The following is a 25,733-nucleotide window of genomic DNA, read 5'->3' on the forward strand; positions in this document are numbered from 1 at the left end:
CTGTGCTTTGAAAATGAGTTAACCTACCTGGCTGATGAGTATGTAACTATGGACAGAGCTTTCAGAACCATTTAAGTCCGCTATGGGCCCAAATGCAATTGAAAGTCAAGCCCCAAGCCTAGGATAAAATTTTCAGAAGTGCCTAACTGATTGAGGAGCATTAACACCTTTTTCAGAAGCCACTTGGGCTCCTATGGGCCTTTTGAAAATGGCACTTAGGCACTTCTGACAATTTTATTCTAGAAGATCAATGCTGATCCATCCCCCTATATTCCCCTCAGAGTTCAGAGGGATTTTTATCTTTTCTATGATATATTCTTGCATGAAAACAAATGGCTGGTTGATGTAATTACTAGCTGATATGTCCCATAAGCAGAGCTTCATGCATGCAAAGGGATCCAAGTGCCGGGAATCAGTTATGTTTACTACTGTAGCTGAACTAATTGTCAAAGCATAGTAGACGCAGTATATGACACTCTTTACAATACATTTGCTTTTCATATTTGCCATTAAAATATGTTATTGGTTTTCATTCTGGATTTCAGATGTTTGCCTTCCTTGAATGAATGTGGCAGTGTGGATATCTAGCATTGTCTAGCATGGCTAACCAGCTGTCCACATCAAGGCTTGTATTGTTAATTAACAGGCCTATTTCCACTCTTGACACTGACAGAATTTTACAGGCAGCTGAATAATTATTACTTATTACATATCTCTGAAGAAGATATTTCTGGACTTAGTGGATAATGTGTTTATGCCACTGCTTAATTTCCAGAATTCCCATTGAAATTAGGTTTCTAAGTGGCTTAGGCTATTTAAAAATTTTACCCCAAATTACTAGCTTATCAAGACAAGAATTATTCAAAGTATTCCCCCTGCTCCCCACCACCAAAATTAAGTGTATTAAAATTCTCCCAACTCTAGAATGTTATTAGCTTCAATAAATGGCTGTAAGAAACAGAAAACTAATAGCAAAACCCATATATGCTGGAAACCCAGCAATCATTGGTTCATGCATCTAGCAACATAGTGATGATATTACAAATATTCAAAATTGTGACTAAACACCATTTTTGTGAGCCCGGTAAGGCTACCAATGTACAAAAAAAAGTAAAGCAGGCCTGCTTAGACAGTTTTATTTTGCTGGGGACTTCACAGTGCCGACGGGGATCAGTGGAGCCTGGGAATAGCCCAGTCAGGGAGGGAGAGAGAAAGAGAGAGAGATGCATATCTCCACTCAGGAGACAGCTGAGGAGATGGCAGCCGAGAGGGGGTGCCCTTGCTGTACCATGGAGGTGAAAATACAGGTGCAGTTGCCCTGAATTGTGACAATCGTCTTTTACACTTCTCATACCTGTAAATAGGTCTACAGAGCTGCTTCTCTTCCAATATATTACCTTTGCTCCGTTTTATAAAAGCACTGTCCAGGCCAAATAAAATGAATCTAGATCTTACATCTCAATTTGTAAATAGATGAGTATGTGCAGGCAAGCGAGTTCTGTGTTCTCCTCTTTCTGAATCATATTAACTCTACTGCCTCGTCAAGTGCAAGTTAAAGTCAAAAAAATATAGTCATTGGATCATGATCTGCATTCCAATTTATGGGGTACTCGGTATCCATCTTAACATACACGACTGCCAGTTCTGTCATATATAGGACCTGTAATGAATCTTGGTTAGTAGGAGCCCTTGCCTTATTCACTGATGGGGGACCTGATCATTGTCTTCAAAAATCTTAATGGCTGTTGTAAAGAGGGTGGTGATCAATTATTCTCTATGCCTACTAAAGAAAGGACAAGAAGTAATCAGCTTAATCAGAAGCAAAGTAGGTAAGACGTTAGAGACAAGTTCTCACTATAAGGATAGTTAAGCACTGAAATAAGTTATCAAAGGAGACTGCCGAATCCTTGCAATGGAAATTTTTAAGAACAGGCTAGAAAAAAATCTGTCAGGGATGGTCTCTGTTTACTTGGTTCTGCCTCAGCACAGGGGGATGGACTAGAGGACTTCTTGAGGTCCCTTCCAGCCCTACAGTGGTATTATTCTACCTGGCTGAAGGCAAGTGAAATGGCTAGTAGGCCTAAGACAGCCTTGGTGGAACAAAGTGAGTGACTGACAAGGATTGCAGTCAGTGATAGTCTCAGGAATAAATGTGCAGTATGATAAAACTGGTGATCTATATAAGGTGATCAAAATAAAGAATCCCCAAAACTTGAGGCTGAAAGAATGTGAAGAATTGAAACATGCCAGCAGTAGTTTTTATTACTATGTATACTACTGAAGGATTGGGACCCCATTGTGATAGACATTGTATACACATATAACAAAAAGACTGCCCCCATGTCAAAGAACGTACAGTCTAACCGTTTTATTTGGTCTCTGAAAGGTTTGCTTAAAACTTGGTTAGAAGTTAGAACGCTAGTTCTGATTTGAATGCAGGGTACCAACGTCAGTAATGCTGAGCTAAACTCTGTAAGAGCTCTCAGTGCATCTGTCCATGAGATTCCCATTTTGATGACTAAGAGTCATAGGGTTGAATTCCCCATGCACTGCTTTGAAAATGTAGCCCTAAATCTTGTTATAATTACCCTTAACATCTTCTCTGCAGCACTCTTGTTGCTTAGCCTTCAAGGACAGCACCATCTACTTGAGACAAGGTTTATTCATTATTATGTAAAGTTTCCTGACAGATTGTGAAGGTACACAGTATATTATGCATTATTCAGGGAATATTGAATGTCCCCATGTCCTTTGTGTTTGTTTCCACTTTATTTTCCCACACTACTAAATCACCTATGTTATGAGCATTTCATGTAGGTCGGAATTTAGCTGCAAATGTAATTGGTGTTGAGTTCTTACAGGGGTATGTGCTGCTTTCTTGCCTCTCCCACTCACCATGGCATACAAGTGATGTGCAGTTTATCCACTGTATTGCCCTAGTCACATTTAGCCTGAATCAGTCACTACATTTGAATTAAGGGTTTGTTTGAGCTGTGAATAGAAACGTGGCATAAAAACATGAACAATACAAATGATAGAAGGAACAATTCTCCGAGTGGCATAAATGCTGATGTATGCAAATGTTTCCTTTGTAAGCTGTGTGATAGCAAAATAACACATTCGGCAAAATTTGAATATGTCTGATATTCGTGCTATATTTATGTTCGTGGGTATCCAAACTGTGGAGAGAAATAAGAGACTGAGTGTCTGTTATGCAACGAGTGCCTTGGCTTTCATAGTTCATTTCATTAGCTCTTATCAGTGATGTAATAATTAACACCAGGAGAGCGGACATCTAGCAGACGTCTCTCATATGGTCTTTTTAAAGATACGAGACAATGTCACATATTTTGTCATATGGTTATAATTATTAACAATTATTATTTACTTATTGTGGTGGCCTAGGAATCCCATTCATGACCCAAGACCCAGGATACTAGACATTGCACAAACACGTAGGCCCATTGGTACTTAGTTGACATTTTATTAATATTAGGTCTTTGAAGGTTGGTTATTTCCATGCTCATGAATGTGGAAGGTTAATACCACTTTCTGTATAGGGCTTGAACCTATAAGCTGCTGAGCAAGTAGCCCTCATTCAGCACTTGTCAGTGGGACCGTTGACAAGCTTAAAATTAGATTAATAGATTTCAAGGCCAGAAGGGATCACTGTGATGATCTAGTCTGACCACCTGTATAACACAGGCCAGAGAACTTCCTCCAAATAATTCCAACAGCAGATCTTTTAGAAAAACATCCAATCTTGATTTAAAAATTGTCAATGATGGAGAAACCACCAAGACCCTTGGTAAATTATCCCAATGGTTAACCACCCTCATTGTCAAAAATTTACCTTATTTGCAGTCTGAATTTGTCTATCTTCAACTTCCAGCCATTGGATCATGCTATACCTTGCTCTGCTATATTGAATTAAATTGAACTTACATTAAAATTGAATTAAACAATTAAACAATTGTTCCCCATGCCTCCCTCTAGTCAAAGATTTGCATGCCTTTGTAGCCCTTAGCTAGCCTAGAAGTAAGACATCAAGGAGAGCAGACGTGTAATTTTCTCCTGTATCAGAGTGATATTTGAAATACCTTACAACAGAGGAAGAATAGCTATTCTGTGTGCACTCAAATGTTTTTATGGTAAGCTTTGAATCGACAGTATAAACAGAAACAATGACAAATTTGTAGAACTGTCCAATTTGATGAACTACAGTTTGCACTTGTCCCATCTGTAATTTCCTTTCTAGCCCTAAATCCCACTCATTTTCCTCCTTTTCTACGACTCTGACAGTCATAAAGTCAACAGTTTTATGACCGTGCATGTGTTCGGTCCCTTCCCAGCAGGTAGAGACTGATTCAGATCAATTCCCTGCAATTCAAGACAACTTGGTCTTTTCTGCAAAGTTCTGTGTGGTGGTGTTCATGCAGCAGCAGCCTACTAAGCCCAGGTCTACACTAGGAGTTGAGGTCGAATTTAGCAGTGTTAAATTAATTTAACCCTGCACCCGTCCACACGACGAAGCCTTTATTTTTCAACTTAAAGGGCTCTTAAAATCGATTTCCTTACTCCACCCCCGACAAGGGGATTAGCGCTGAAATCGGCCTTGCTGGGTCAAATTTGGAGTACTGTGGATGCAATTAGATGGTATTGGCCTCCGGGAGCTATCCCAGAGTGCTCCATTGTGACCGCTCTGGACAGCACTCTCAACTCAGATGCACTGGCCAGATAGACAGGAAAAGGCCCGCGAACTTTTGAATTTCAATTTCCAGTTTGGCCAGTGTTGCAACCTGCAGGTGAGTGCAGAGCTCATCAGCAGAGGTGATCATGATGGAGTCCCAGAATCGCAAAAGAGCTCCAGCACGGACCGAACGGGAGGTACGGGATCTGATCGCTGTATGGGGAGAGGAATCCGTGCTATCAGAACTCCGTTCCAGTTTTTGAAATGCCAAAACATTTGTCAAAATCTCCCAGGGCATGAAGGACTGAGGCCATAACAGGGACCTGAAGCAGTGCTGCCTGAAACTTAAGGAGCTGAGGCAAGCATACCAGAAAACCAGAGAGGCAAACGGCCATTCCGGGTCAGAGCCCCAAACATGCCGCTTCTATGATGAGCTCCATGTCCATTTTAGGGGGTTCAGCCACCACTACCCCAGGCATGTTATTTGACTCCTTCAATGGAGATGGAGGCAACACGGAAGCAGGTTTTGGGGACGAGGAAGATAGCTCACAGCAAGCAAGTAGAGAAACCAGTTTTCCGACAGCCAGGAACTGTTTCTCATTCTGGACCTGGAGCCAGTACCATCCGAACCCACCCAAGGCTGCCTTCCGACCCACCAAGCGGAGAAGGGACCTCTGGTGAGTGTACCTTTTAAAATAGTATACATGGCTTAAAAGCAAGCATGTTTAATGATTAATTTGCCCTGGCATTCACGGCTCTCCTGGATGTACTCCCAAACCCTTTGCAAAAGGTTTCTAGGGAGGGCAGCCTTATTCTGTCCACCATGGTAGAACACTTTACCACTCCAGGCCAGTAGCACGTACTCGGGAATCATTGCAGAACAAAGCATTGCAGTGTATGTTTGCTGGCGTTCAAACAACATCCGTTCTTTATCTCTCTGTGTTATCCTCAGGAGAGTGATATCATTCATGGTCACCTGGTTGAAATAGGGGGCTTTTCTTAAGGGGACATTCAGAGGTGCCCGTTCCTGCTGGGCTGTTTGCCTGTGGCTGAACAGAAATGTTCCCCGCTGTTAGCTACGGGGAGTGGGGAGGGGTGAGGGGCTAGCCACGTGGGGGGAGGCAAAATGCGACCTTGGAATGAAAGCACATGTGCTATGTTTGTAATGTTAACAGCAAGGTTTACCATGAAAGAGTGTACCCATTGTCCTATAAAATGTCTTTTTAAATACCACTGTCCCCTTTTTTTTCTCCACCAGCTGCATGTGTTTCAAGGATCACAGGATCTTCTCCTTCCCAGAGGCTAATGAAGATTAGAAGGTGAAAAAAAAGCACTCGCAATGAAATGTTCTCTGAGCTCATGCTGTCCTCCAACACTGACAGAGCACAGACGAATGTGTGGAGGCAGACAATGTCAGAGTGCAGGAAAGCACAAATGACCGGGAGGAGAGGTAGTGGGCTGAGGAGAATAAGTGGCGGGCTGAAGAGAGGGCTGAAGCTGAAAGGTGGCGGCATCATGATGAGAGGAGGCAGGATTCAATGCTGAGGCTGCTGGAGGATCAAACTAATATGCTCCAGCATATGTGTAACCCTTCTGCCTGCCAGGGTTGGCAGCAACAAGGGCCGGGTTCAGTATCTACGGGTTCCATTCCAATAACACAATGCAAAACCGGCTTGAGCCCCAACCCAGTGACCTGGAACAAATATATACCACCCCTGCTGAGCGCCTCCAAGAGGCAATACTTCCCCTCTCGCAAGCCCATAGTCTGAGTGTAGCAAAAAGCCTTTTAATAACAGAGAGAAACAATGTGGCATTATGTTGGGGAAACACCACCAACAGGATTCATAACACAACCCATGAGCAAAAAACCCACCCCAAGCAAATTGGGGCGTGTCCTTTCCCTTTAGTTCTTGAGTCCAGCAACCCAAAATCACCCAAGTCCCACAACCCAAAAGTCTCTGTCCCTGGTCAGGGCAGCCCCAGAGTTCAAAAGTTTATCTGCAGAGTTTTACCTCCCAACCTGGGTGGAAATGTGGGGGGGGAGTAAGGGGTACCTTACGTGGTCCAAAGCTGATGGCCCCACCTCTCCATGGGGCTCCGCTCTGCCAACCGCCCCCATGAGCTGCTCCAGGCATCCAACAAACCGTCCTGCTCCACCAGCTGCTCTGCTCATCGTCCCGCAAACTGCTCCACCATATATCTTCAGGCTCCCCCACTACTTAACAGAACACTCAGTGATTTCAGCTCTTAGGAAGTTTAGCTCTTTTCTGATTTCAGCTTGTAGTAGGGGAGCCTCAGTGCTGGTGCAGCATTTGCCCAAAGTGAATTCAGCTCAGCAGCCTGTAACTAGACTCCTAGTGGAATCAAAATTAGCTCTGATATTCCACAGTGCAGAGAGAAGGAAGCGCAATTAGCATTTAAGGCCCTCACCAAGGGGCCCATGCCACCAAGTATTAATACCTGTCCCCAGCCTCTCTCAATTCACAGCGTTTTGGAACCCATGTCCCTTGCCTAGCGAGTGCTACTTAGTTGATGGCGAGTCCCTCCATCATAACAAAAGGCCAAGTACAGTTCTACTGTCCTTGATTCCCATAATCAGGGTAATAACAATTTATTCTTCCTGCCCCAATAACAGACACACTGGGGATCCCACAGCAGCCAAAGTAACCATTTGGGCAGCTATGGCCTCATTCTAGGCGGGGTGGGTGTGCCTATGCAAATGAGATCGGCCCCTGAAGTTCTTTTCCACAACTTGCCACACCTCACCACCACCTGACTCTGCTTACATCTGGTTGAGCTGCAGGAAAGGCAGCTGGAGCACAGACCGCCGCTACAGCCCCTGTGTAACCAACCGTTCTCCTCCCCAAGTTCCATAGCCTCCTCATCCAGACACCCAAGAATGCAGTGGGGGGGCCTCCGGCCACCCAGCCACTCCACCCAAGAGGATTGCCCAAGCAACAGAAGGCTGGCATTCAATAAGTTTTAAAGTTTTAAACTTTTAAAGTGCTGTGTGGCCGTGTCCTTCCCTTCTCCGCCACCCCTTCCGGTGCTTCTCTCCTCCACCGCCCCTCCCGGGCTACCTTGGCAGTTATCCCCCTATTTGTGCGATGAATTAATAAAGAATGCATGATTGTGAAGCAACAATGACTTTATTGCCTCTGCAAGCGGTGATCGAAGGGAGGAGGGGAGGGTGGTTAGCTTACAGGGAAGTAGAGTGAACCAAGGGGCGGGGGGTTTCATCAAGGAGAAACAAACAGAACTTTCACACCATAGCCTGGCCAGTCATGAAACTGGTTTTCAAAGCTTCTCTGATGCGGACCACGCCCTCCTTTGCTCTTCTAACCGCCCTGCTGTCTGGCTGCGCATAACCAGCAGCCAGGCGATTTGCCTCAACCTCCCACCCCGCCATAAATGTCTCCCCCTTACTCTCACAGATACTATGGAGCGCACAGCAAGCAGTAATAACAGTGGGAATATTGCTTTCGCTGAGGTCTAACGAAGTCAGTAAACTGCGCCAGCGCGCTTTTAAACATCCAAATGCACATTCTACCACCATTCTGCACTTGCTCAGCCTGTAGTTGAACAGCTCCTGACTACTGTCCAGGCTGCCTGTGTATGGCTTCATGAGCCGTGGCATTAAGGGGTAGGCTGCGTCCCCAAGGATACATATAGGCATTTCAAGATCCCCAACGGTTATTTTCTGGGCTGGGAATAGGGTCCCTTCCTGCAGCTTTTGAAACAGACCAGAGTTCCTGAAGATGCGAGCGTCATGTACCTTTCCCGGCCATCCCACGTTGATGTTGGTGAAACGTCCCTTGTGATCCACCAGTGCTTGCAGCACTGTTGAAAAGTACCCCTTGCGGTTTATGTATTCGCCGGCTTGGTGCTCCGGTGCCAAGATAAGGATATGGGTTCCGTCTATGGCCCCACAGTTAGGGAATCCCATTGCAGCAAAGCCATCCACTATGACCTGCACATTTCCCAGGGTCACTACCCTTGATATCAGCAGATCTTTGATTACGTTGGCTACTTGCATCACAGCAGCCCCCACAGTAGATTTGCCCACGCCAAATTGATTCCCGACTGACCGGTAGCTGTCTGGCATTGCAAGCTTCCACAGGGCTATTGCCACTCGCTTCTCAACTGTGAGGGCTCCTCTCATCTTGGTATTCATGCACTTCAGGGCAGAGGAAAGAAAGTCACAAAGTTCCATGAAAGTGCCCTTACGCATGCAAAAGTTTCGCAACCACTGGGAATCATCCCAGACCTGCAACACTATGTGGTCCCATCAGTCTGTGCTTGTTTCCCGAGCCCAGAATCGGCGTTCCACCGCATGAACCTGCCCCATTAGCACCATGATGCTTGCATTGCCAGGGCCCGTGCTTTGAGAGAAGTCTGTGTCCATGTCCTCATCACTCACGTCACCGCGCTGACGTCGCCTACTCGCCCGGTATCGCTTTGCCAGGTTCTGGTGCTGCATATACTGCCGGATAATGTGCATGGTGTTTAATGTGCTCCTAATTGCCAAAGTGATCTGAGCGGGCTCCATGCTTGCTGTGGTATGGCATCTGCACTGAAAAAAGGTGTGGAACGATTGTCTGTCGTTGCTCTGACAGAGGGAGGGGCGACTGACAACATGGCTTACAGGGTTGGCTTACAGCGAATTAAAATCAACAAAGGGGAAGGCTTTACATCAAGGAGAAACAAAAACAACACAGAATGCCCCCTCAAGGATTAAACTCAAAACCCTGGGTTTTAGCAGGCCAATGCTCAACCCACTAAGCTCTCCCTCCCTCTGGTATTTCAGGCGGGACTGAATCTCCATTAAAGTTTTCAAGGTGCCCTGACAGACCTCACCAAAACGATTGTCAGCCATTGATTTCAGGGGGTGGGGGGGAGCAAATGAATACAAAACAAATCTGGTCTATTTCTTGTTTTGATCCGCTCCATCTATCTTTTACATCTTTGGCATCTATGGCAGCAGACGGTGCAGTAGGACTGCTAGCCATCCTCATCTCCTGCCTGCTCACCATAAGATGGTACAATAGGACTGCCTGCAGGACTAAAGAAAATGACCTGGTCGAGTCACTCCTAATTTAGTCCCTGCGCTCATGTCTGCCCAGGCACTCCTGACCGACATTACCGAGGCGGCCAGGAGCACCTCAGACACGATGAGGATGGTTTTCAGGCCTATTGCACTGTCTGCTGCCACAAGGCAATGGGTTGCTGCTGCTGTGTAGCAATGCAGTACCATGTCTGCCAGCACCCAGGAGATATACGGTGACAGTGAGCTGAGCGGGCTCCATGCTTGCCGTGGTATGGCGTCTGCACAGGTAACTCAGGAAAAAAGGCGCGAAACAATTGTCTGCCGTTGCTTTCACAGAGGGAGGGCCTGACGACATGTACCCAGAACCACCCGCGACAATGTTTTAGCCCCATCAGGCATTGGGATCTCAATCCAGAATTCCAATGGGCGGCGGAGACTGCGGGAACTGTGGGATAGCCACCCACAGTGCAACGCTCCGGAAGTTGACGCTAGCCTCAGTACTGTGGAAGCGCTCCGCCGAGTTAATGCACTTAATGCACTTAGAGCATTTTGTGTGGGGACACACACGCTCGAATATATAAAAACGATTTCTAAAAAACCGACTTCTATAAATTCGACCTGATCTCGTAGTGTCGACATACCCTCAGACTAATTACAAACAAAGAGCTGCATTGCCGCATTTTGTTTAAGTAAGTTACACAGGAGCAACAAGACATGCAGAGAAAGATGTTTCCGTATAACGTTAATTTCAGTTTGCCCTTACTGGAATATATAATCAATTTTGAGAGTAAAATACCCTTTTTCCCTGTCTGATCCAGGCACAGGAAAGGACTAATTAGACTACGTCTCTTCACGGCTGCAGTTTAAAACCAGCCTTTCTTGTGGTAGTCATTTGTCATAAGCTGCTATGAAATTGCTGCTTTTGCTGCTGTACTCTGCCTTAGCTGCTGGTTTCTACTGACAGACCCCCACGAATGAACAGATCGTGTGTTAATGGGCTTCTGGACACTGCTACGACATCAATAATCTTTCTCCCGCAGGAGCTCCCATTGCAAAGCTACCTTTTCAGTGGAGAGCATTGTCGTAAGAGGACGTATTTTAACAAGTTGAGTGCCATATACTGTACACACAGCATTTGTAATAAACAGCAGAACTTCAACCGTTAATAGAAAATACTGCTCCTCTTATGTATACTTTGTTTTAAACCTTTCAGTCTCTCTATCCTTCCATCTTTTTCTTAATTGACCACCATTGTTTTTATTCCCCCCTCTCCCCAACATTTCACACGTGCATACCTTAACTCGGGAGCAGTCCCACTGAAGCCTAAACATGAGCAGGGTCAGAACCTTAGCATGAGATTTTTCCAAAGTGCTCAGCATTGGCCTAACTCAGTTCCCTCGGAATCTAATGCTCTGCCCCCACAGTCTTCAATGGAGGCAGAAAAAGCTAATGGCTTCCCATCCTTCCTTTCGAATTTTCTTACTTTCTGTTGGTTCGTCAACCTTATTTTTATCTGAGGTGGGCTTGTGTTGTATGTTTAATAATAGACCAGTCTTGTTTTCTTTTCCGTAGATGCAGATATAAACCTTCCAGTCAATGTTTTAATTTTGCTTTTCACATCATTTGCTGGAATCAAATGTGATGCTTTAGCAGCTTATTTCCCCAACTATTTCAGTATACCCTTTTCTAACAGCTTTGAATTAAAAATCTGGAAAAAGAGGGGGGGGTTGTTTTTAATAAACATGAAGTTCTATAATCACAAGTTTGTAATAATTAATGACATCAGTGCACCTGCCAAGCAGAATCAGTTGAGTAGAACATCTCATTATAACAGCATAGTACCTGCAGAGTTCCTTTGGGATGGATAGTAAATATTTAATGATTTGTTCTTGATAGCCTGGAGAGAATGCCTGTAATAAGCCAGTGTCTCTTCAGGTAATATTGAAATATCCAATAACTTTGCTACCCAACATGAGTACACTTTGAGTATTTCTGGTCATTAATAAACCACTTAAAGCATGAAGGAACTAATGTGGCATTCAGTATTTATTAAACTTTCTCTCTGTTTAGATTTTTCGTCTCTTGGACAAGTGCATTGAAAATGACAAAGTTTATTGATTTAGATGTTGTAACTCTTGTACACTCTATGAAGTGTAAATATATACAGCTCCTCCTTATTTGCTTCATATTGACGTTTCATTGTTCTTTTCAGTTCATCCACCTTTCTGAGGTGACTGGGGCTGTTAATAATTGTGGAGTCTGTTCCCATGCAGTGCTGAGTGTCCTCAACTCCTGTTGACTTATGGTGTAATTCTACTCTGAAGTGTGACATTGTAGGGTCATATAATTGTCTCTCAATTTTTTCCATGTCAGATGTGCTCATTGTACAACTAAAAGACATTTTCTTCTAGCTGCCAACTCTGCAAACTCACTATGAGAGTCAAGCTGGGTAATTCCCTTCTTACTCATCGACAAAGTGGTAAAGCCCTGGGAGCCATACTGTGCTCTGTTACTCCTGAACCTTCTCATTATCTTCAGTTCTGCCCCAGGTGACACATGGGCAACATCATTGCCGTGAATGGGGATGCAGAGGGGCACCTGACTGGGCCTGAAGGAGCAATGCTCTTGACGAGGAGGAATGGAACTCCGCTCACTCTGCCATGGCTGAGAGCTCTGCAGGCAGAAAAGGAGTAAGGAGAGCTGGCCTAAAAGCGGGAATCCCTTTCCTCAAAAATGTTCATGTTTTTGAATAAAAGTTTCATCCTGAAGCAGGGACAAAGCATTAAAAAGGCAAAATGTTCACAGAAAGGGGTTTCAGGGAAACTCCATTTCAGGAGACCAGAAACTGAAATTTTCAGCTTTCCAGCTGTCTTCAGGTGCTCTAACTCCATGCCACCCCTCCAGCTCCAGGAGTCAGAGAGGCATTGCCCATCCCCTGGAGATTAGGGGGAAGTGAGAAGGCAGAGCACCCAGTTCTGTTCCACTCCATGCCCTGAAGCTGAGAGCAAGGCAGGAAAACTTGCCTGTGTTTTGTCATGTCTGTAATAGATTCGGCAGAACATTTCACTCTATCAAATTGGCACTTTCCAACAAAACTGAGTTTCATAGAAAATTTCCAAGCAGTTCTAGGCAAAGGAACTTACTTTTGTCACTGCAGTCAGCTGGTGTGATTCGAAATACACATTGGGAGAATGTCTACCAGGCACAAAGGTATCTTCATATGTAGTCTCTTTTCAGGATACAGCCACACTGTGAATGGACGTCAATGACTATAAGTGCCCACAAATTTGGGACCTTTGAGTGCATCAGCTGAACAGGAGATTTTTAAAAGAGGGCACATTTTAAACATTCTTTAACCTGCTTCTCTCAGTTAAATCTAGAACTTAAGGCCGGAATTTCAAAGGTATCTAGGTGCCTAACGATGCAAAGAGGTGCTAGCGGGATTTTCAAAAGCATCTACACGCCTATCTGCAGTTTTAGGCAACTAATTTCTTTTAAAACTCTGGTCCTTAGTGCCTTGCATTAGGCCTCTTTCCCTGATGTATTAGAAAATTTTTAAGATGGAAAAACTGAAAATGCGTGGTTGCTTTCATGGTACTCTGAAAGACCTGTAGTTATGTGATATTTGATAGGAGCAGATGTGGTACAACACAGAATGCAATGAGGAGTTTGATGCATAGGAAAGGTAGGTGGAGAGAATGGAAGTAACTTATTTGCCCGCAGATTGCAAAGGTCCGTTATCTCTGCAACCTCAATTAAAAGATCCATTAGTTATAAAAAATGGGGCTTTTATGTGTTAGGTGGCATAGGAAAGATTTTGTGCTCTTATCTAGAGCTAATCAAGCAAATGAAGCTTCTGCAGACCACTGTGCTCCATTTCCAGAATGAAAGGGTGGCAGTTTGTGCCAAAAGCTCCAATCTTTCCATGATTCTTCTGATTTCAGGCTGGACAACAGCGTTGGTGGGAACAGGAGATCACGGTAAACGGAAACATTCAGAAAGGAGAGTTAATTACATACAACCTGACTGAGCTGATCAAGCCAGAGGCCTATGAAGTCCGCCTAACTCCCATCACCAGATTTGGGGAGGGAGATTCAACCATTCGTGTCATCAAATATAGTGGTAAGGAGACGTTATGGTAACAGGAGACATACTGGAATATGGGTCACACAGTTTAATGTAACTGGTAATGTGCAGTTAAGAGCAAAATTTAGTTCCTGTCACTGTAAGCTGCATAATCATGCTCAAAGAGTAATTATCAATGGTCCGATGCCAAACTGATGGATTATATCTAGTTAGGTCTTGCAGGGGTCCGTTCTGGGTCCAGTACTGTTCAATATTTTCATTAATACCTTGGATAGTGGAATGCAGAAGACACTTTTAAAATTTGCAGATGTCACTAACCAGGGAGGGGTTGCTAGCATTTAGAAGGACAGGATTAGAATTCAGAACAACCTTGACAAATTGGTGAATTGGTCTGAAATAAACAAGGTGAAGATCAATAAAGACACATGCAAAGTACTACACATGGGAAGAAAAAAAATCAAATGAACAAATACAAAATGGTGAACTAGGCAGTAGTACAGCTTAAAAAGGATCTGGGGTTATCATGGATCACAGATTGAATATGAGCCGTCAATGTGATGCAGTTGTGAAAAAGTAATATCATCCTGGGGTGTATTAACGGGAGTGTTGTAGGTAAGACAGGAGGTAATTGTCCTGCTCTACTTGGCACTGGTGAGGTCTCAGCTGAAGTATTGTAACCAATCCTAGGTGCCACACTTTGGGAAAGATGTGATCAAATTAGAGAGAATCCAAAGGAAAGCAACAAAAATTATAAAAGGTTTGGAAAACCTGACCTATGAGGAAAAGCTTAAACGAACAAACAAACAAAAAGCTGGCCATGTTTAGTCTTGAGAGAAGAAGACTGGGGAGAAGCTGATAAGTCGTTAAATATTTTAAAGATTGCGATAAAGAGGATCGTGATAAGTTGTTCTCCATGTCCACGGAGGGTAGGACAAGTACTGATGAGCTAAATCTGCATCCAGGGAGATTTAGGTTGGATATTAGGAAAAGCTTTCCAACTATAAGGATAATTAAGCTCTGGAACAGGCTTCCAAAGGAGGTTGTGGAATCCCTATCATTAGAAGATTTTAAGAACAGATTGGACAAATATCTGACAGGGATGGCCTGGGTTTCCTTAGTTCTGCCTCAGCACAGGGGGCTGGACAATGACTTCTCAAGGTCCTATCCATTCCTACATTCCATGACACTATGAAATTGAACAAATAGGTAGAATTATGTCTAAGGCCTCGATACAGCAATTAGATCGTCACAGGCAGAGCCTTGTGCCTGCAGGAAGGGTGCTGCTCTGCGTAGAGCTGGGCCGCTATAGCATTTTCGATTTCCCTGGAAATTCCACAATCTCCATTTTTTTCCCCATTCCAAAGTGGAACAAAGCTCCCGCCTCCCCAAATTGAAATTTCTCAAGAAACACAATTCAGAAGAAAACATTCTGAGTAGATTGAAACATTTCGTTTAGGTAAAATCTAGATACTTTGTTCCATTTTCAACCTTTTAAAACTTTTTTTTTATAGAAAAACAATGAAGTTCATTGCAAAAAGTTGTTTCAAAACAAAATGTAAACATTCCCTTCAGATTTCAGAGGAGTAGCCGGGTTAGTCTGTGTCCGCAAAAAGAAAAGGAATACTTGTGGCACCTTAGAGACAAACAAATTTATTTGAGCATACGCTTTCATGAGCTACAGCTCACCTCATGGGATAAATTGGTTAGTCTCTAAGGTGCCACAAGTCCTCCATTCCTTTCAGAAAATGTCAAAGCATTTCATTTTGGAACTTTTTCTAAGCAACATGTTGTCAAACTTGACACTTTTTTAAACATTTCGGTTTTGACGAAAACAGCTTCTTTTACTCACAAAATGTTTCAACTACAAAATTCTGACGAGCTCTAGTTCAGGGCAAGTGCAAGCGTCTTCCCACAGTGACCTGCAGCTGCCACGTGGGCACAGAAGACTGCCCACATGAATCTAGTTGGGTTTTGGATTGCTATAGCCTTTGTTTTTTGGAAATCTCCAAATATTGCCAACGTTTGACTCTTAGACCTGCACAAAAACCTTAGGTTTTTTGTGAATATTTGTTTAATGAATTGAATTCTCTTTTCCTGTTTGTTTCCCTTTCCCTCTGTAAATATCATAATGAAAGGACAATATGCCCATGTGGAGTATCAATCCTGAACTCAGTGGAGCTGGACCAAAATAATACCGGCTGAGGACCTGGCCCAATGACTGGAAGGATTTTTAACTGAAAAAAATGAAGTAAATTTAAGCACATATTGGAGGAGCTTTGTAAGAAGGGAATTTAAAAGTTTGGAAATGCAAGTGTGAACATTAGAACCCTGATTCTCTGTTACCCTCGTCCAAACAGGAAACTGATGGCATGTGACGTGTCGAGTCACAACTAGGCAACGTAATTCCGAGACGCTTTAGCAGCTAGCTAGCACAATGGCCAGAGCTATATAAAAACTTGAGAGAGCTCCATTTTGGATACCAACTATAATAGACGGCTCAGAGGCAATCTGCAGACCAAGAATTACTCCTGGAAATTAGTTGTCAAATAATTTTGAATAATGAACCGATCTGAGAAAATTGTAAGCGGCTTGTGCACAATTCATGAAAAGAAAAATACGCTACATTTATCAAAAAGATTATTCATGATCAATTATTAGCTCCGCCACGCTCAATTCCAGTGCAAATAATTTAATAGTGTGTTAATATCAACCAAAGAAATGAAATGAGACACCCCAAAATATTGATTCCACAGGCACATATTTGTACTTTCCAATTCCAGACAGCTACCCTGCTCACAAGATGAGCCAAGCTTAGGGGTTTTGCATTTTGCAGAAAGTAGTTGTCTAAGCAATATATTTGTGTCCCAAGATATGAACTAATCAAAGCTTAGGTCACTTAGGTCTCCTGAGTCCCAGGCTAGCTGCTTAACTCCTGGATCATCCTTCCTCTTCTGACAGATGCAAAGAGCAGCATCCAACTTATGGGTGGTTAGCTCATCTCCCCTTGGGCTCATCTGGCAGTGCCTGTAGACTGTGGAGCACAAGAGGTTGTTTCAAGTATTAGCTGTGGCGGTGTGCTAGAGGCATACACACCGCAGGCCCCACAAGGTCACTTGCTGAATTCAGGATTTTGCTGACTTGTTAAGTCAACTGAAGTGTCTAGCCCTGCACTGGCAGAAACACCTCCTTCCTGCAACAGAAATGGCATGTTTCTGCTGGAGGGAATTTTGTTCTCAGATCTGTCACTAATACAGATTTGAATGAAATACACACGCATTTCAAATGTGCTGACGAAGTACCTGTTGCAAAATCAAACCACCCAGCAGAAAACAAGCCGTTTGCATTCTATGCAAGATGAGTACATTAGTTTTGGAACGCGATTCAGCGCTATTGATGCCGGTATCTGCAACTTTGCAGTTTTAAAGATCATGAATAGGCTGCAAATCAACAGGATAAATCTCAAGTTGCTTTCCTTTAAAGTAGAACTCAAGATAGTTAACCCTTCGTGCACTTCAAACATGGGGTGTGTCTGAGCACCATTATCATAACAATTGTCTCAGCACACCTATTATAAAGCTTTATTTCCAAGGTGTACTAGATTCAGCCATAAAATATGAGATCTCACACATTTATCCCAGTGTCGTGTTTTATATTTATAACCTCAAAACGCTTGATTCCTAGAGATGTTGTTAACAGGCTGACAGGATGCATTTCACAGCAGCAAGTCCACATAAATGTAGATGATAAACCGTAAATATTTATCCAGGAATTAAAATAAGAGCAGAGGGAACGTGGCTAGAAAGGACAATTAAGGTAACAATTTGCAAAGCTCTTTTCACTGCAAATGTTTGTTCTTTGGGGCATCTGGCCAAGCAGGGACACATTGGAATCGTAAGATTTTCAATATACTTTTAATCAAGTGTGTGTTGAGTTGCATTCTGTCTCCAAGAGGAACATATCCTGGATTCCAGCAGTGCCAGCCTATGTTTCTCACATCATCTCTTTGGACATTTCTTATTGAAACATACTGTAGGTTTAATTCTCACACTAATATATTAGTATTCCATTGTGAGCTCTATGATTGGTAACCTACATCTTTTAGTATATTATATATTTATCATCAGGCTAATTATATTTTTACTCACTTTTTATTTTATCCAGGATAAAATGCAGATCAGACTCATTCTAATTAGAGATGCTAGAGCTGTTTGCTGCATTTTTCTTTGAACTGAGCTGAACCAGGTGTACAGAGGGGGAACAGAAGGGCAGTGCACAACTTAAATCCTACTTTGAGGGCTTACGTTGGGTTTAAATAGTGTATCATTAGAACATAAGAATGGCCATACTGGGTCAGACCAAAGGTTCATCTATCCCAGTATCCTGTCTGCCGACAGTGGCCAATCTCAGGTGTCCCAGAAGGAATGAACAGAACAGAGAATCATCAGGTGATCCATCCCCTGTATTGTCTGTGTGTTGACTCCACATAGAGCCAGTTTCACCCTTTAAGAGTTGTTGGAAAGTTTTCAAGAATCAACAAGCAATTTTGATCATGTCTTTTGCTTCTGTGCTCTCATGAGTTATAGAAATTGATTTCCTCTCAGTGCAGAGATAGCAGACTTCTGGCTACCAGCAAAGAGTTAAAATGTGAAACTCTAGTTTCATAAAAACTGAGAGACATGCATGAAAAAAATATATCCAGTTTGCAGAGACAGTATGTTGTTTCAGAGGTAGAGTATCTATAATTCACATTGGTTAAAAAGCCGTCAGTGAACTACAGAAAAGTAAAAACAGAACAGACTGATTTTAAATGCACCGTTTACTGGGACCAGGGCCTGGATCCTGCAAGAGTCCAACAGCCCTCACTTCCCATTGACTTAAACCAGGAGCCTATTGGGTTAGTGCACCAACTTTCCTTCCTTCCACCTAAATCCAAACCCTATCATAGATTACAAGTACAAATTACCTTGGCAGCTTGAACGTAACTCCCGATTTTGCAATGCTTTCCAATATATCGCACAATTTAACACAGGTAGTATTATCTGCTCAAAGGAAAACTCAGGGTTGGAATCCCTAAGATATTGCAAGTCCCAGGACTCAGGTATATTGCCAGATGTTTGTATAATACGCACCAGTACTATGCATGTCTCAAGTACTATCAATCCCTCTCTTTCCCAAGCATTCTTTTCCATTCCCAGAGCCTTAAAATGTAAACAAATGTATGATTTTGGTGTGCTGTTCGATCTCCCGACGACTTCAAAATGTCTGTATTTTATTATCAAGTGGCGGTAGTCATTCCACAGGTAAGGCTTGCATCAGGCTGACATTAAAAAGCCCTATTTTCAAAACCCCTCTAAATTTTTATTGAAGCATCTGATTTGTCTTTAAATAGGTATGCTTGACTTAGGCTAGAATAAGGGTTTTTAAAGAGATTTGTGGTAAATTGGGGATTGAAGGGCTAACTCTTCAACTAGTGCAAATAGACATACCACCCCTGGCTTGTCTTCACTATGGGGGTAAGTCGACCTAAGTTACGCACTCCAGCTACATGAATAATGTAGCTGGAGTTGATGTAGCTTAGGTCGACTTACCCCGGTGTCTTCACCACACTGCATCAGTGGGAGATGCTCTCCAGTTGACTTCCCTTACTCTTCTTGGAGAGCTGGAGTACCGGGATCGAGCAGAGAGTGCTCTGCTGTCGATTTAGCAGGTCTTCACTAGACCCACTAAATCAGTCCCTGCTGCAGGGTCGATTGCAGCAGGGTCGATCTCCCTGAGTGAAGACCAGCCCTTAGTGAAGCTATGCTGGTTTGCACGAGCTGGAGATCTAGCCCAAAGAGTATTATAGGCTAGGTGATCATAATTTTCCTGTGTTTTCAAAATATTCCCATTCAAAATAATGCAGTCCATCATGAAATTTCCACCCGCAGTTTCTCAGCTGCTTTATAACCACACATTTGTACAGGTCTGCAGGCAATGAAGTAAAACATAATTTTTACAGATGAAATTTCCTCATTATGAGTTGGATCCATCTCTGGCCTGGAAAGTTAGCACCGTCAGTGAATTTGCCATTGAAGATATCCCCATCAGCAAGTTCATTGCTGAACAACTGGAATAACTGTATCGACATATATTGAGATTAATATTTTTCATGTTTATATCTGTTGATGTTGTGGCATTTCTTGTTGCCTTTTACCATTTTAAATATTAAACGGTGAAAAATCTGCATTTCATCTACAAATGCACAAGTTGTGTCACAGTTGTTTGTGGCTACAATGAATGCACTGGAATCTGAACCTATTCTGGTGACTTCTATATTTACTATCAAATAGTATGAAGTTAAGCTAATATGGGAGTAGTTACAGAGCACAGCACAGCGTGAATGAAACCAGCAACTGCAGATTAACATTTACATTGCTCCAATACAAACACATGCAACTTTCAATGAGCTTTTCTGTTAGGAGCTGTTTGAATGATTGTCCGAAATGTGGAAACTATATAATTAGGAAAATCTCAGTGACGTGTTTTTAAAAAAATATCTTCGCCTCCTAACCCATACTTTTAGGTATAGACAAAAAAAGGGAAAACACGCTAGTACCTGGATACTATCAATCAAAAGTGTGTACACATGCTTTGTTTTCCACCTTCTCTCCACTGTGGCATGGAGAAAAGAAAAATCAGCATAGTATGAATGATATGATTGACGAATCACTTATTAGATGCATATATTATTCTGCAAGAGAACATTCAGTACACCAAGTAAACACAATCACATAAATTTAAATAGCACTAATCGACTGTGTAGGCTAGTGCAGTACAAATATGTCTTGTAGTAACAATTTTAAAGATCATCTTCATCATTTCACGTAAATCCATGTAGGCTGGTATGGTAAAAGACAACTATAAAATCTCTGAATGTTCAGTAACTCCATTTCAAATCTGAACACACACTTTCTTTATACATCTTCCTATGTAAAAAAAAAATATAATAATTCTTAAGCAGCAATTAAAGTTGCAAACGGAGCTGCTTCTTACCACTCCAAAAGCAACGGGCAGTATTTCTTCAGTGTATATAGAATGGGACTCCTGGTACACCTGTACACAACAAGAATGGTCTGCCATATGAGGCTGTCAGTTACTACTCCAACACTTAAATTTCCATAGGCTAAATGTTATTTTTTTAAAAAATAGTGACTTTTCTGTAGGTTAGAAAAGTATATCATTATTGCATGCCTCGATCCTGAGATCAGCTCAGACCCCAGATGGGTGCAAAGATCCAGCCTCATGGATCCAGTTTCAGGATTGGGACCTTATATAAGAAGATTACAGAGCAGCACTACAGCACAAAATTAAGACCATTTTTGGGGTGTGCAAACAGAAAATTCCAGTATGCGGGTGTGTGTTAAAAGGATCATGTTAAGTTAGGTGTTACAATTAATAGGGCAGATTGTCAGCCATGACTGGTTTCTTTTGTGTCTCTTAGCTTAATTGGCTTAATATTCCCTTTCTCCTTTTTTTTGCTCTTCATATTGAGATTTCATGTTCTTTGGAGCAAGGGCTCTCTCTAACCATGTGTATGTGGATTGCCTAATGCTATCAGATCCTGGGGGCCTTTATGCACTATTGTAATACGAGCTGATCAGGAAATTTTCAACAAACCATTTTTTCACTGAAAAATGCCAGTTTGTCTAAAAAAACCCTCCTCTTTGAAGAACAGGATCCATTTCAATGACTGTCCCTACTGGAAAAGGTTTTGGGTAAAATCTCATTTCCACATTTTGAAATTGGGAAGTTTTGGAAGTTTCAGTTGAAACAACTTTTCATTTAAAAAATTTAGTAAATTTAGACTAAAAAATGTTTTTAAAAAGAGAGAGAAAAGTCAGAATCAAAACCAAACATTTTGATTGACCTGAACCAAAACTTTGTTCAGATTTTTGGTGTGCAAAAATTTTGAAGATTTAGACTTTTTGTCCCAGTTTAAGATGGAAATTTTTTTCGATATCTCAAACATTTACATTGGACAGGAAAACTGTTTCTCACCAATCTCAAATTATCGTACCAATAATAAAAAATATAATCAGGCAGCTGAAAATATAGTATATTTAACCTTAGCTATTGATGTCCAAAATTATTGCTTGTTTTTTTAATGATTTCTCTAAGAACAGCCATACTGGGTCAGACCAATCATCCATCTACCCAGTAAACTGACTTCCGTGAGTAGCCAATGCCAGGTGCGTTAGAGGCAATGAGAAGAACAGGGTAATTGATTGAGCGTGGGGTTGCATCCCTGACCATCTTGGCTAATACCATTGATGGACCTGTCCTCCATGAACTTACCCCGTTCTTTTTTTAACTCAATTATACTTTTAGTCTTCACAACATCCCCTGCCAATGAGCGTAATTTTTGTGTTCTTTGCACTAGCACATAAGGGCACCTCAATTGTTCCTTAATCAAGTTTTTAATTTGGGAAGAATTTGTGGTAAATTTAAATAGGCTTTTACATAGGTTTTATACTGAGAGAGAATCGCCTGTTGAATGTGAAAAGGATTTTTTTTTACTCTCTGCCAAGGTTTGTGTGGCGTAATCTACATGGACAAGGATTACCAGAAATAAGGTCTCAAAATTAAAGTGTGGTTTATGCCCCACGTGCCGGGGTCAAAATCTAACAGAACAGACACAGAGGATCCAGCAGAGTCAAATAGTTTTATCACAATTCTTTCTGTTCTGAGAATGCTTTCTTTATAAAGCAGTCAGATCAGCTAGAGTCAGGATGAACTGACTAGAATCATAGATGACTAGTGTTGGAAAAGACCCCAGGAGGTCATCTAGTCCAACCCCCTGCTCAAAGCAGGACCAATCCCCGACTAAATCACCCCAGCCAGGTCTCTGTCAAGCCTGACCTTAAAAACCTCAAAGGAAAGAGATTCCACCACCTCCCTAGGTAACACATTCCAGTGCTTCACCACCCTCCTACTGAAAAAGTTTTTCCTAATATCCAACCTAGACCTCCCCCCTGCAACTTGAGACCATTACTCCTTGTTCTGTCATCTGCCACCACTGAGAACAGCTGAGCTCCATCCTCTTTGGAACCCCCCTTCAGGAAGTTGAAGGCTGCTATCAGATTCCCCCTCACTCTTCTCTTCTGCAGACTAAACAATCCCAGTTCCCTCAGCCTCTCCTCATAAGTCATGTGCCCCAGCCCCCTAATCATTTTCGTTGCCCTCTGCTGGACTCTCTCCAATTTGTCCACATCCTTTCTGTACTGGGGGGACCAAAACTGGATGAAATACTCCAGCTGTGGCCTCACCGGTGCCAAGTAGAGGGGAATAATCACTTCCCTCGATCTGCTGGCAGTGCTCCTATTAATGCAGCCCAATGTGCCATTAGCCTTCTTGGCAACAAGGGCACACTGCTGACTCATATCCAGCTTCTCGTCCACTGTAATCCCCAGCTCCTTTTCTGCAGAACTGCCACTTAGTCAGTCAGTCCCCAGCCTGTCGCAGAGCATGGGATTCTTTCAGCCTAAGTGCAGGACTCTACACTTGTCCTTGTTGAACCTCATCAGATTTCTTTTAGCCCAATCCTCCAATTTGTCTAGGTCACTCTGGACCCTATTCCTACCCTCCAGGGTATCTACCTCTCCCCCCAGCTTAGTGTCATCCACGGACTTGCTGAGGGTGCAATTAATCCCATCATCCAGATCATTAATCAAGATGTTGAACAAAACCGGCCCCAGGGCCGACCCCTGGGGCACTCCACTCCACTGCCAACTAGAAATCGAACCATTGATCACTACCCATTGTACCAGACAATCTAGCCAGCTTTCTATCCATTTGATAGTCCATTCATCCAATCCATACTTTTTTAACTTGCTGGCAAGAATACTGTGGGAGACCATATCAAAAGCTTTGCTAAAGTCAAGATATATCATATCCACTGCTTTCCCCATATGCACAGAGCCAGTTATCCATCCTGGAAAGCAATCAGGTTGGTCAGGCATGACTTGCCCTTCGTAAATCCATGTTGACTATTCCTGATCATCTTCCTCTCCTCCAAGTGCTTCAGAATGGATTCCTTGAGGACCTGCTCCATGATTTTGCCAGGACTGAAGTGAGGCTGACCGGTCTGTAGTTCCCTGGGTTCTCTTTCTTCCCTTTTTTAAATATGGGCACTATATTTGCCTTTTTCCAATCATCTGGGACCTCCCCCGGTCACCACAAATTTTCAAAGATAATGGCCAATGGTTCTGCAATCACATCAGCCAACTCCCTCAGCAACCTTGGATGATTAGATCTGGACCCATGGACTTGTGCACGTCCAGCTTTTCTAAATGGTTCTTAACCTGTTCTTTCACCACTGAGGGCTGCTCACCTCCTCCTTATACTGTGCTGCCCAGTGCAGCAGTCTGGGAGCTGACCTTGTCTGTGAAGACCGAGGCAAAAAAAGCATTGAGTATTTCAGCTTTTTCCACATGATCTGTCACTATGTTGCCTTCCGCATTCAGTAAGGGTCCGACACTTTCCCTGACCTTTTTTCTTGTTCCTAACATACCTGTAGAAACCCTTCTTGTTACCCTTCACATCCCTTGCTAGCTGCAAATCTGATTGACCTTCCTGATTACACCCCTGCATGCTCTAGCAATATTTTTATACTCCTTCCTAGTCAGCTGTCCAAATTTCCACTTCTTGTAGGCTTCCTTTTTGAGTTTAAGCTCACCAAAGAATGGTTATAACGCTGAACTTTAAAAATTTCTAGACAGTTCAAACTCAACCTCAGGAATGTAGTTCTTCAGTCATCCATTAGTTTCCTTTCATGGCTAATTTTACTTACTACTTCTGGCTCACACAGCAATGTGACCTTTCAGAAATGAGAATTTGAGAATCATCTTCCCCTGTTTTATAGCTACTTGCTGCATTACTTAGGAGAGTGCTTTTTTGCCAGTTCACCATGTGTCAATAAGTTCAGCCTAACCATAGCTTAATTTGTTGTTCTGCTTTTGTCAATCAGTCTGAGCTGAAGCTTGCGTGGCAGCCAGCCCTTTTTTGGTTTAGTTGCTGTACTCTGAGCAGTCTCACGAGCATGGCTCAAGGTGACCCACTAATGATAGTTTCTATAAAAGCTTCTCTGTACAATTACAAAGCAAGCATCACTAAATGCAGCTTCTAGCAATTTCAGCTAATTCTGAGTTCAGCCACTCAAGAAGCACACAAAATGAAGGTTTCTCGAAGAGTGAAAGGTAATTTTTTTCTTTTTTTAACAAATGCATGTGAAGTTATCTAATGGAAGTTAACGACTAAGTTCCTCTGGCAAATCACAGATCATTCTTTTAGGTGAAGTGAGATAAAATGGCAGAGCTACTAAATGGAGGGGTTTTTTTAAGTGTCAGGTTGTATCTGCAACTAAGTATAACTCATGAGGGAAGGTGAGAAGCAAAGTGTTTATGTCCATAAACAGAGCAGGTGGCTAACAGTATCAACACATGGATCAATAACTGGGTAGAAGTCTGTTTTCATCTGCATATATACAGTACAATAGGGTTACAAGGTTTCATCAAACATCATTTGGAGCCAGAATTAGATTGCACAGTTTCTTTAGATAATTGTCCCTTTCTGATTCCGGGCCTAAACCCACAATCCCTCATGATTACAGGAACAGGTCTCTATTTCCTAAATAACCCAGCTGAAATCCTCTCCTGTGCACAGGGCCAGCATATGGCCTATGCACCATCTAATTCCCACGTCAGCCTTATTTTTGAGGTCTTCAGTGATGCACAGGCATGGTGCTGACCCTCTCGGCAGGGGTGAATTTCATCCCTACTCCATTAAGTAGGAACTTGTCATTCTGATTTCAAAATACGACATTGTGGAATTGTAGAATTATAGATGGGAAAAGGGGTATGGATCCAAAGGAGT

General features: G+C 42.7%; 1 protein-coding gene across 2 annotated transcripts in view; it reads left to right on the forward strand.

Moving 5' to 3' along the window:
* The window catches only part of MDGA2 (MAM domain containing glycosylphosphatidylinositol anchor 2), a 662,813-nt gene that overhangs the window by 603,992 nt on the left and 33,088 nt on the right, over nucleotides 1–25,733 (forward strand). For both annotated transcript variants that reach the window (XM_077820812.1, XM_077820813.1), the window contains exon 11: nucleotides 13,682–13,859. In XM_077820812.1, the coding sequence (XP_077676938.1) occupies nucleotides 13,682–13,859 (178 nt within the window). The remainder of the gene's footprint in view (nucleotides 1–13,681; nucleotides 13,860–25,733) is intronic.

Source organism: Eretmochelys imbricata, chromosome 6 (assembly GCF_965152235.1).
Source record: "Eretmochelys imbricata isolate rEreImb1 chromosome 6, rEreImb1.hap1, whole genome shotgun sequence".
NCBI classification, from domain to species: domain Eukaryota; kingdom Metazoa; phylum Chordata; order Testudines; family Cheloniidae; genus Eretmochelys; species Eretmochelys imbricata.